At 41.8% G+C, this 13,124-nt stretch overlaps 1 protein-coding gene across 3 annotated transcripts in view; it reads left to right on the top strand.

Moving 5' to 3' along the window:
- Positions 1–13,124, top strand: part of SETD1B (SET domain containing 1B, histone lysine methyltransferase) — a 120,231-nt gene that overhangs the window by 99,086 nt on the left and 8,021 nt on the right. For all 3 annotated transcript variants that reach the window (XM_077461968.1, XM_077461967.1, XM_077461965.1), the window contains exons 14-17: positions 1,656–1,822; positions 2,210–2,341; positions 3,950–4,069; positions 4,163–4,300. In XM_077461968.1, the coding sequence (XP_077318094.1) occupies positions 1,656–1,822; positions 2,210–2,341; positions 3,950–4,069; positions 4,163–4,300 (557 nt within the window). The remainder of the gene's footprint in view (positions 1–1,655; positions 1,823–2,209; positions 2,342–3,949; positions 4,070–4,162; positions 4,301–13,124) is intronic.

Raw genomic sequence — 13,124 nt, 5'->3', positions numbered from 1 at the left:
TGTGCCTTTGTGTGTCTGTGTACATCCAGGAAGTGAACAGGCAGCAACTTCAGCTGGCCACAGTTAAAATGGCTGCAGCCAGACTCGGTGGAGGGAGATTTCTGCAGCATATCTGGCAAGTACAGAATCACAGTATATATAAAATAATATGCAAAGTGGTTGGAGGGAAGCTTCAGAATGGCAAAGATGTTTTTATTACAAATTATGTGAGCAGACTGCAGTTAGTCTTTAACCACTTAAGCCTCGGACCATTTTGCTGGCCAAAGATCAGAGCACTGTTTGCAATTTGACACTGCGTTGCTTTAACTGACAAGTGCGCGGTCGTGCGACGTGGCTCCCAAACAAAATTGACGTCCTTTTTTTCACACAAATAGAGCTTTCTTTTGGTGGTATTTAATCACCCCTGCAGTTTTTATAAACAAAAAAAGTGCGTCAATTTTGGAAAAACAAATTTTTTTTCATTTTGCTATAAAAAATATCCCCCCAAACATATGAAAAACTGTTTTTTTTTTTTTTTCCTGAGTTCAGGCCGATACGTATTCTTCTACATATTTTTGGTAAAAAAAAAAATCGCAATAAGAATTTATTGATTGGTTTGTGCAAAAGTTATAGCGTTTTACAAAATAGGGGATAGTTTTATGGCATTTTTATTAATTTTATTAACCATTTTTTTTTTTACTAGTAATGGCGGCGATCAGCGAATTATTATTTTATTTTATTTTTTGATCATGACTGCGATATTAATGCAGACACATCGGACGTTTTTGACACATTTTTGGGACCATTGGCATTTATACATTACTATACATATGCACTGATTACTTTGTAAATGACACTGGCAGTGAAGGGGTTAACCACTAGGCAGCAGTGTAGAGGGTTAAGTATGTCCTGGGGTATGATTCTAACTGTGGGGGGGGGTGGGCGTGGCTACGGGTGACATGTCACTGATCTCTGCTCCCGATCACAGGGAGCAGAGATCAGTGACACTGTCACTAGGCAGAATGGGGAAATGCTTGTTTACATTAGCATGTCCCCATTCTTGCTCTCTGTGAGACGGACGCCCACAGGCCACTTCTTGAAGGGCAACGTACAGGTACGTTAGTTTGCCTGTACGACCCCCTTCTGCCGACGTATATCAGAGTGAGGCGGTCGGAAAGCGGTTAAGAACTATTTTCAGTGTAAAGAAGAACAAACTGGAAATGATGGCTTGCTTACCCCAGAGTCCTGATCTCGGCATAATCAGTTCTATCTGGGATTACATGAAGAGACTGAAGGAGTTGAGGCAGCATACATCTACAGAAAATCTGTTTGGAACAACCTACCTGCCAAGTTCCTTCAAAAACTGTGTGTAAGTGTACCTAGAAGAATTGATGCTGTTTTGAAGGCAACGAGTGGCCACACCAAATATTGAATTGATTTGGATATCTCTTCTGTTCATTTACTTTACATTTTGTTAATTGATAAAAAATAAACTAAAACACTTCTATTTCTGAAAGCACTCTTAATTTACAAAATTTTCTTTCACACCTGCCTTGTACAGTATTGTAGTTTTACATGAGATGAAAATATTTCTTTTGAGTGTTATATATGTCCTGATGTATTTCTTTTTTTAATGTGAAAAATGTTTCTGTGCATATTCCTTAACATTTCCCCACCAACCAGTGTTTTTTCCCCCAAAAAGAAGAAACGGGATGATGGACTACGGGAACATCTTACAGGCTGTGCCCGTAGTGAGGGCTATTATAAAATTGATAATAAGGATAAACTTAAATACCTCATCAATAATCGCTCTTTGGCTGAAGAGCCTCTGAATGATACCCAGGTAGGTGATGCTTGTTACTATTTATAAAAAAAATGAAAACTGGCTTTATAAGTGGGTCCAGTATCTCTGGCCTGTTGTATTTTTTCAGGGCCTTACCTGGACAGGATAACTGTAGGGAGGCGGCCATTCCTGGTGATCTTCTAAAAATTCTAGTTGCCTGGCTGTATTTGTTTTTTAAAGTGGAGTCTCAGACCTAGTACATGCATGCAGATAAGAGTCAGAGTAAACGCTGAACAGGTTCCTTGGCCTTAGAAACAGGGTTTTAACATGTATTTTGTGCTGGCATATTTTTATTAAGTCAAAAATGTAACCTGTAACAGATGTGTAGTAAAAATGCAAGTGAGCTACCCAAACTCTTGTCAGTGACAGCTCTATTTCGCTACCTAGGGGAAGAGTATTCCTGCTCAGCCTCACACCTCCACCAGAGCAGGCTCGGAAAGAAGATCAGAACAACGCCGACTGCTTTCTTCCTTTACTGGAAGCTGTGATAGTGATCTGCTCAAATTTAATCAGCTGAAGGTATGGCAACCCTTTGTTATTTTTAAATATTTTACTACTTTCTCCTAGACTCTTACTTCCTAGCTGAATAATATTTTTACTTATTCTGCTTAAATAAATATTTTGTCTCTATCTCCACTCTTGGTTCTCATCTGCAGAAGTAAAAGTTTGATCATTTTTAAAGTGGTTGTAAACCCTTTTGTGTGACGCTTACCTATAGGTAAGCCTAGAATAAGGCTTACCTATAGGTAGAGGAAATATCTCCTAAACCTGTGCCATTTAGGAGATATTTTCCTTGTAGTGCGCCGATGATGTCATCAGCACATGTTCTGTGAAGAAACGGAACTCTGTGCCATTTCTTCACTCGGAAGTGCCGTGAGTGACGCCTCCCACGTCACGCAGCTCTTGCCAGTCAGAGTCGGAGTCCATGGTCCCGAAAGGAAGAGGGGTGAAGATGGACACAGCCTGCACAGGGGACAGCGCGGGCTTCGTTTGCAGGCAAGTGTCACATAATGGGCCCATTATGCTTTTAATTTGCAGGGTTTGCAGAGAACAAACGAGGAAGTAAAACTCACCAGGGCTTACTTCCTCTTTAAAGGTCCATATTGCAGTTGTCTTCTTAAATAACTGTGGTCTCAAAATGGTAGACAGCGGTCCCGACCGGCCCACCAGTCTGCACCGCCAGATCCCCGCTACTCCGCATTCATTGGTTGCTTGGATCATTGTAAAGTGGCACTCTGATAGGCACACCTGATGTCAAGTGGCACTCTGGTGAAGACACCTAATATAAGATGGCGCTCCAGTGGGGACACCTGATGTAATGGGGCACCTGATGGAAGTAGGCAATCTACGGGGCACACCTGATGTAAGGGGGCATTCTGATAGGCACAGTGACGATATTTGCCAGCACACCATGGAACGACACAAATAGCGTCCAAACGGGTGATTTATTGCACGATCACAACACAAGGATAGTGCAACCTTTCGGAGCCACGCAGGGCCCCTTCGTCAGGCGACCGGATTTCCTTGAATTTGAATTTATTACTGCTGTTATATAATATGGAGGACTAATATAACTAAAATAAAATTACTTTATATGGAATAGTTCTAAATAACTGCTAATGCCTGTATGGAGGAATGGGTAATTTGATATTCATGTAATTTTTTTTAGGCTAGCAAGGGCCATCTGATTCGATGAGTTACTGAACAAGAATAAGGAAGACTTCTGTTGGGTTTTTATTAGTGTGTCTGAATCCCATTTGGCAAATTACCCCTTCCTTTCTGTCCTCTTCTGTTCACATAAAAAAAAAAAATGCCAGAGGTCCTAGCGCCTCCACTGAAGGGAGTGTTTTAGTTCATTTCTATGTCACAGCTTGAGAGTTATTCCCTCTCTTTCAGTTCCTATAACCATGTCATGAGAGCTGAAATTGGATATGGAGAAAGAATCTCACCATTGGGAATGCAGGCAATTAAAATTTGACAGATTTTCTGCCAATGCCAATTCTGTCCAAGACTAGAAAGCTGTTGCCTGGTATTGGGCTTTAACACTAATACTTGATTGTTTATTTAACTGTACTAATCGCTGACAACTATGAATATATTTAATAAATTAATAAATTGTATTTTCAGTTTCGCAGGAAGAAATTGCGTTTCTGCAGGAGCCATATTCACGACTGGGGCCTTTTTGCAATGGAGCCAATTGCAGCAGATGAGATGGTTATTGAATATGTAGGACAAAACATTCGTCAGGTAATCTTTACGTGTAAGATGTTTCTGGTAGCAACTGACTGGTCTAGGTTTGCATTGTTATCTATACAACACAATTTATCTTTCTTTTTTTAGGTCATTGCAGACATGCGGGAGAAGCGATATGAAGATGAGGGGATTGGGAGCAGTTATATGTTCAGGGTGGACCATGATACCATTATTGATGCCACAAAGTGTGGGAATTTTGCTCGGTTTATTAATCACAGCTGCAATGTAAGTAATCCATTATGTTTTAACTAGTCACAGACTTCATACTAGACAGAGACTTAAACTAGAGAAATTATTGAGAAGTATTTATTCTCCAGCTGATTGAGTCTACCCAAGCTCAACGGTTATTAAATTTAAATGACATGTTGCATTACATAAAAGGATATTGATAACATGCCCAAATATATTCATTGTATAGTTTTGATCCAGGTTATAGGGGGGAAATGACACTGGGATTTAAAAAAAAATACTACATGAGACAATATTTTAGTGTGTAGCTGGAGAGTTGCTCTGAAAGGTTACACCATGGCCAATTATGTTCAGCCAATGAATGTGGCCTTTACTGTGAGTCGCAGTAGCCTTTAAGGTAATAATATAGTTTATTTTGAAATACAGTATATGCTTGTATATATAAAACTCAATTTTAAATGCCTATAAAAGAAAGATAAAATTACATAAAATTGTCCACAACCGTTTCCCTTTTAAGCACACCAGGCACTTTTGCTAGTTTCTGTGGGCATCTGAGGCTTTGGCCTTTTTTTTTTTTTTTTGCCAATAGAAAGCTAGTTACTAGGGAATAAAACTCAGAATAAGGGCAAGTTCACTTTTTTTATTGGGGCCAAAAACACCTATAGCTTAAAAGAAGCTCATGTCGTTTTTGAGCTACAGGCTACAATTGACACCACGGCACTGTTGTGGAAAAGAAGGCCTAACTCACAGTCTCCACTCTAATTCCTCCCAATGGTGTTCTGTCAGGTTGAGGTCAGGACTCTGTACAGGCCAGTCAAGTTCTTCCTCCCTCAACTCGCTCATCCATGTCTTTATCAACCTTTCTTTGTGCGCTGGTGCGCAGTAATGTTGGAACAGGAAAAGACATCCTCAAACCGTTCCCAAATAGTTGGGAGCATGAAATTGTCCAAAATGTCTTCATATGCTGACGCTTTAAGAGTTCTTTTCACTCTAACTAATTGGCCAAGCCCAACCCCTGAACAACAACCCCACACCATAATTCCCTACTCCAACAAATGATTTCAACCAGTGCACAAAGCAAGGTCCATAAAGACAAGGATGAGCAAGTTTGGGGTGGAAGAACTTGACTGACCTCAACCCGATGGAACACCTTTGGGATTTATTAGAGTGGAGACTGCGAGCCAGGCCTTCTTGTCCACATCAGTGCCTGACCTCAAAAATACACTTCGGGGAAAATGGTCAAATGTTCCCGTAGACACTCCTAAACCTTGTGGAAAGCCTTCTCAGGTGAGTTGAAGCTGTTATAGCTGCAAAAGGTTAGCAAACTCAATTTTGAACCCTACCGACTAAGACTGGGATGCCATTAAAATTCATGTGTTTGTAAAGGCAGGCGTATTTCATAATATGTGGAAGCTGCAGTCCACTACACCAAGGCTCCTCTGTATACTGTGGTCGTAACACTATATGTTTGAGAGTCTCCAAGTTGGGGGTATATATAGCAGTGGATAAATTAAGGGCAGGTTTGCCTGGAGGGAGCCCACCCCTCCTTAAGGACACATTGGACACCCAACATGCAGTACATTGGCCTTGCTTGCGCACCTTGCTACAGAAGCTAGTTCTAAATTTGTGGTGGTTGTCATCCTTTTGTATAGCTCGTTTGCTGGATTTGGCGTGGGGACACATTGGATGCCTTTAGTTGCCAGTGTGCTTTTGTTGGGCATCAAATGTGTCCCTGTGCCTTTAAGGAGGGATGGGCTCTCTCCAGGCTAACCGGCCCTTAAGTTATTTACTGCTCTATAAGCTCCAACTTGGAGACTCAAAAATATAGTTAGGACTGTAGTAATACAGAGCAGCCTTGGAGTAGGCACTGCAGCTTCCACGTACAGTGCATCTGGAAAGTATTCACAGCGCTTCACTTTTTTCACCTTATGTTACAGCCTTATTCCAAAATGGATTAAATTCATTATTTCTTATCGTACATCACGAAACACAGAGCCATAGTAGTTACTATGTGGGTTATAGGCCACCGTCAGGTGATGGACACTGGCATGCCCTAAGACAAAAAGTCCACTCCCTATATAAATCCTCCCACTACTGGGAGTACCTCAGTTTTTTTTTCACCAGTGTCTAAGCTGTTGGTCACAAGTAAAGATGTGCTATGCTGAGCTCCACTGGAGCAATCTTGCTGGGGTTAGCCATGCAGCCGGATTCATTCAAAGTGTCTTTTAGGCCGAATCGACTAGTACCCGAGCCTCGTATCCGAATAAACGAGGTTTTGCCTGTAAACGCTTCTCTTTTTAGAGAGCTGGACCCCAGCTCCTCAAAAGATCACGCTGTGTCCGGAACAGCGTCTTTATCAACCTTGCTTTGTGCGCTGGTGCGCAGTAATGTTGGAACAGGAAAAGACATCCTCAAACTGTTCCCAAATAGTTGGGAGCATGAAATTGTCCAAAATGTTTCATTTTGGACAATTAATTTTCCTCCAGCCAGCAGCAGACCTCCGGTAAGTCTGGGGGGTTTTCCTCCCCACCAGACACCCCTACCTGTGCTGCTTTCTCACCCTCTTCACAAGAAAGAAGTGTCAGGAGAATAAAAAAAAAAAAAAAAACATCGGCACGCCGACCTACCCGGCGGCTTCCAGGTTCCCTCCTCGCCATTTTTCCCCCTCACAGAACGATCGCTTGCGTGGGAAAGGGCTTTTAAAAAAAAAAAAAAGAGTGGAGTGGGGCCATGGGTGACAAAGGGGGGTGAGGGCTTAGCGCGGCTTTGGGAATGTGTGTTTTAAAAGCACCATTGTTACTGCTGCAAGCTAACGCAGGGACACAAGAGCAAAGAGGGGCATGAAAGAGGTTTGGTGACACAAGCATTCCTTTTGACACGTTTACTATTGCATCAGGCTGAGCATTAATAGCAGCGGGCAGGGCTGGACTGTTGCTTAAGCAGTGGATGCATTCTTTCTGGTAGTACCTCTGCTTTGTGCATCGGCTATGGTCGGAAGGGGGGGTAAAACCACCTAAAAAAAAAGGGCTCTAGAAAGATTTCTACAGCCACTAGGAAGCCTAAAACCATCTAAAAAAGATGGCATCCTCCCCTGAGCACTGCAGCCCCTGTATATATTACTGAAGAGGTTTTTTCCTCAACCATTTCAGGCTTGGGACAAAAAACTGATGCCTTAATTGCATCCCAGAGTGGGACTAAGTGTAATAGGTCCCCGTCCATTACCCAGGACCCTCAAACTGAGGAACAGGGGGCGAGAGATGATGCTTTTCTCCCGGGCGACCAGGAAGAGGCTGATGACTCCTCTTCTGAAGAGTCTTATACAGATGGCTCGGGTTCACAGGAAAGTTTGTTACAATCTCTCACTGAATTGGTCTGCTTCACGTTTTTGCTGCCAGTAGCAGACCACTTCTTGTTTGGGTTCGCTAAAGCCTCCCCAACCTATTCATGCTTTTTCTATCCATTCATTACTGAAAAAGCTTATGTATTCTGTGTGGGAGCACCCAGATAAACAGTTTTTTCCTCTAAAAAAGTTTTCAACACTTTATCCTATGGAGGAAGAGTTTAATAAGAAATTAGGGATTCCAGCAATTGATGCTGCTATATCCACTCTGAACAAGAACTTGACTTGTCCTGTAGACAATGCTCAAATGCTGAAGGATCCAACAGATAAGAAGTTGGAATTCTTATTTAAAAACAATATTTCTCTGGCAGGTTCAGTGGCTCAGCCTGCTCTGGCAGTGATCGGGGTATGTCAGTCCTTAAAAGACCAGTTTAAAGAGGTGCTCAAGATTATTCCTGATCAGCACGCCCAAGATTTGGCCGGGATATCAGAGGCGTTATGTTTTACAGTAAATTCTATTCTCCAAGCCTCACAGCTTATGCTCGGGCTGGTACATGTGCGTAGAGTTCCATGGTTGAAAAATTGGTCAGCCGAAGCGCCATGCAAAAAGCTCTTGGCTAGTTTTTCATTTCATGGTGAATGGTTGTTTGGAGAAATGTTGTCTGGATAAATAAGGCCAAAGAATTTCTAATGGAAAAAAATTCCCTTTTTACCAGTTAAGAAGAAGTTTAGGTGTTTTTCTTTTAAACAAGCTTCTTCTCCAGTGCCAGGAGCATCTGCCTCCACCGTCAAATTCAAGAGGTAAACCTCAGGGTCAACTGAGGCCCTGGGGGAGGAAACGCACTAAACAAAATCTAGAGAAATCCTCCTTAAAACCATCAAGGAGATTGCAGTACTTGGGCCTGATCATAGATACAGCTCAGAAGAGGGTGTTCTTGCCTCAGGCAAAGATCAGTTCCATAAGAGAACTGATTCAGGTGGTCAAAGCAAAGAAGAATCCTTCTATTTGACTTTGCATGAGATTGTTGGGAAAGATGGTAGCTTCATTCAAGGCTGTTCCTTATGCGCAATTTCATTCGAGTCTGCTGAAAAACAGTATCCTGTCAAATTGGGGGAAAAAAAATCCAAGCTCTAGACTTCCCGATGCGTTTATCCCCCAAAATGCATCAAAGCCTCAGTTGGTGGTTGATATCCAAGAATCTTCAGAAAGGAAAGTCCTTCCTACCCATAACCTGGAAGGTGGTAACAACAGATGCCAGCCTTCTGAGCTGGGGAGCAGTCTTGGAAGAAACATCTGTCCAAGGAAAATGGTCCAAAACAGAAATGACCTTGCCCATCAATATGCTAGAGATTCGGGCAGCACACCTGGCCCTGGAGGCCTGGACGCTCAGATTACGGAATTGTCCTGTCAGGATCCAATCCAACAATGCCACAACAGTGGCCTGTATCAATCACCAAGGGGGCACAAGAAGTTGTGCGGCACAGAGAGAGGTCAATCATATCCTATCCTGGGCAGAATAAGACATTCCTTACTTATCGGCAGTCTTCATTCCGGGAATAGAGAATTGGCAGGTAGACTACATCGCTAACAGTTGTTCCCGGGAGAATGGTCTCTTCACCCCGACATGTTTCTGTCAATATGTCAAAGATGGGGAATTCTGTTTACGTCCAGGTTCAACAGAAAGATTGACAACTTTGTGTCAAGGACAAAGGATCTGTTGGCATGCGGAACAGATGCCTTGGTTTTTCCGTGGGATCAGTTTTCACTGATCTATGCGTTCCCTGTTCTGCTGCTTCTGCTCCTTCTTTGCAGGATCAAGCAGGAAGGGAAGGAGGGGATTCTTGTGGCCCCAGCATGGCCCAGGAAATCTCGGTATGCAGAGATCGTAAAGATGGCGGTAAGAGACCCATGGACCCTACCACCACGGCCAGACCTTCTGTCGCAAGGTCCCGTATTCCATCCTACCTTACAAACGCTAAATTTAACGGTTTGGCTATTGAGACCCACATTCTGAAAGACCATGGGCTGTCAGGTTCAGTAGTTTCTACTTTGGGTAATGCTATCCAGAGTCGTATATTCTAGAGTGTGAAAGGCATATATCTCCTGGTGTGAATTCAGTGGTTGGCATCCCAGGAAATATGTCATAGGTAGGATCCTTGAATTTCTACAGATGGGATTAGAAATTAAATGAAGCCAGCCTTGAGTACTATCACAGGCCAAGTATCTGTGTTTTTTCAACTACCACTTACTTCGCACTCTCTGGTTCGTAGCTTTTTTCAGGGGGTAACGTGGATTAATCCTCCGGTTAGATCACCCCTGGACCCTTGGGACTTAAATTTAGTCCTGTCGGCATTACAGAAACAGCCTTTTGAGCCGATACAAGATATTCCCCTGGTCCTTTTGACAAGGAAATTTGTTTTTGTTTTTTTTTGGTTGCCATATCTTCTGCAAGAAGAGTACCAGAGTTGACTGCTCTTTCTTGTAAAGAGCCATATTTTATTATTCATAAGGATAAGGTTGTATTGCATCCTCTTCCTAATTTTCTACCGAAGGTAGTGTCAAATTTTCATTTAAACCCGGATATTGTCCTGCCTTCATTTTTTCCAGAACCTCATTCTGTGGAAGAAAGGTCACAACATTCTCTTGATGTAGTGAGCAGTCAAGGTCTATTTGAAGGTGACAGCTCAGATTCGTAACAAGGTCCTAAGAGAGGACAGACCGCGTCAAAATCTACTATTTCTAAATGGATTTGTCAAGTGATTGTTCAAGCTTATGATTTAAAGAGGAAAATTCCACTTTTTCATATTAAAGCGTACTCCACCGGGGCTGTTGGTGCTTCCTGGGCAGTGCATCACCAAGCCTCCATGGCTCAAATTTGCAAGGCCGCAACTTGTTATTCAGGTCCATACATTTACCAATTTCTATCAAATATGAATGCAGCAAGGTACAGAGACATCCTTGATGAAAACCTGCTCCAGAGTGCTCTGTACTTCAGACTGGGGTGATAGTTCATCTTCCAATAGGGCAACTACCCTAAGCACACAGCCAAGATAACAAAGGAGTGGCTACAGGACAACTCTGAATGTCCTCGAGTAGCCCAGCCAGAGCCCAGACTTAAATGAACATCTCTGGATAGATCTTAAGATGGCTGTGCATTCCATCCAACCTGACAGAGCTTGAAAGGTCCTACAAAGAATGGGAGAAACTGCCCAAAAATAGGCGTGCCAAGCTTGTAGCATCACACTCAAAAAGATTTGTGGCTGTAATTGGTGCCAAAGGTGCTTCAACAATAGTTTGCATTTGCAAAAATTTCAAACAAACTTCTTTCACGTTGTCATTATGTGGTATTGTTTTATCGAATTTTGAGGAAAATAATGAATTTAATTAATTGTGGAATAAGGCTGTAACATAACAAAATGTCAAAAAAGTGAAGCGCTGTGAATACTTTACGGATGCCGTGTATATTTGTAAATGTGTGTAGCCTAAAAACGAAACTGTTTTTAACATGAATTGTTAGATAGTTGTCTTTATTTATTTATTTATTATTTTTTTGCAGCCTAGCTTGTAAATGTGCTGTGAAATCTGTCTGTCTGTGATGTAAATTGCCATTCCATAGCTAGTCATAAATTGTGTTGGTTGTCCTCTTTTTCGTATAGCTTGTTTGCTCTTTGTTTGACAGCAGCTGCTACTGTCACTGCTGTCTACAAGTCCCAGCTGGTGAGAGTGGGTTCATACCAGGGTTGATTTAAATTAAGTCGATTTAAATCACAATTTTTAAAGAGCAACTGTCATCTCTGTCCCGCAGCAGCTCCGCCTCTGACCCGCTGTTGATTTACTGACAGTCCCATTTAGAGGTTGACCAATATATCGGTCGGCCGATATATCGGCCGATATTTGCCGTTTTTTTATTAATCGGCATCGGCCGATTGAGCTGATAAAAAGGCCGATTTAGAACTACAGCGGGACTTGGAAATGACTTCTGTAATAGAAGTCAATGCAAGTTGCCTGAGTCTTCATAAAAGCACTTGTTTCCTCTCTGGGCAGTCTGCCAAGAAAAGAGCAAAAAGATACAATGTTTACACTTGAATGAACTCAACTCTGCTGTAGAGTTCTCAGTTTAACCATTTAAAGATTAAATCTTTTCTGACATGTGTTGCTTACAAGTAAAAGTCCTGTATTTTCTGCCAGAAAATCACTTAGACCCCCCCAAAAAATTATATATATATTTTTTAGCAGAGATTCTAGGGAATAAAATAGCGGTTGTTGCAACATTTTATGTCACACGGCATGTGCGCAGAGGTCTTTCAAATGCAATTTTTTTGGGAAAAAAAAATACACTAAATGATTTAAAAAAACAAAAACAAACCTAAAACCTGTTTTTTTTTTTTTTGTCCAAAAGTTTTGAATACCTATTTTTATTTTATAGGCTGCTTTCACACTGGAGTGGGCAGGGGTTGATGGTAAAATGCTGCTTTACCATCATTTTAGCGGTGCTATTCGGCTGCTAGTGGGGTGCATATAACCCAGCTAGCGGCCGAAGAAGAGGTTAAATGCGCCCGTGAAGCACCACTGCCAAATCGCATTGTATGCGCTTCGGCAGTGGTGCCAATTAATATCAATGCAGGAGTGGTGGAGGAGCGGTATACACCACTTCAAACATGCTGCTTGCAGGATTTTTTTTTAACATCCTGCCAGCGCATCGCCTCAGTGTGAAAGCACTCTCTCTTTCACATAGACTGCAGGGGAGCCGTTTTGCAGGCACTTTACAGGCGCTATTTTTTAGCCCAAAAGCACCTAAAAAAACACCCCAGTGGGAAAGGTGTCTGTTAGGTTTTATGAGATGAAGGGGGATAAAAAATTTTTTAATAAATTAAAAAAAATCGGCCTAACATATCGGCCCAAAAAAGTCGGCATCATATATCGGCCATCGGCCGCCATGATTTCTAAATATCGGCATCGGCCAGAGAAAAACCCATATCGGTCGACCTCTAGTCCCATTCACGTTAAGGGGGCGGCTGGTGAATTGGCAATGATACAAGGCAAGGGACATGACGGCAGCAGGTAAGTGGATGCCCGCTAACAGGCGCTGCCATGATGGATCTGACATGACAGGTGCTCTTTAAATGTAAGGACTCATTCTTGCTGGTAGTTGGAATCTTTAATATTTGCAAACAAAATATTGTCAGGTTAGTAAAACAATGCTATCAGAACTGCTTCAATCATACGGTTTGCAGTATACAGATTTACAAAACAATGGGATAAAGGAATATTCCTGAAATTTGTTTTATCTCATGGTTACTGTGAAATTGTGTGAAAGCCTCAATGTGCAGTGCATGTTATATCAGATTGCAGAACTTGGATTCATTGAATGAGATTATCAAAAATGTAAATATTGCAGAATATACAGCCTCATGCTACATAACTAAGCTCCATTTCATGCTGAATAAACTAAATTATTAATGTATCTTAAATAGAAAACTATCTTTAGATATACTTTTACTCCAAAAGCATTTTATTAA

This window comes from Lithobates pipiens, unplaced genomic scaffold (assembly GCF_037356315.1).
Source record: "Lithobates pipiens isolate NorthernLeopardFrog02 unplaced genomic scaffold, aLitPip1_a1.2 Scaffold_3, whole genome shotgun sequence".
Lineage (NCBI taxonomy): Eukaryota > Metazoa > Chordata > Amphibia > Anura > Ranidae > Lithobates > Lithobates pipiens.
This window is presented reverse-complemented; position numbering and strand designations above follow the sequence as displayed.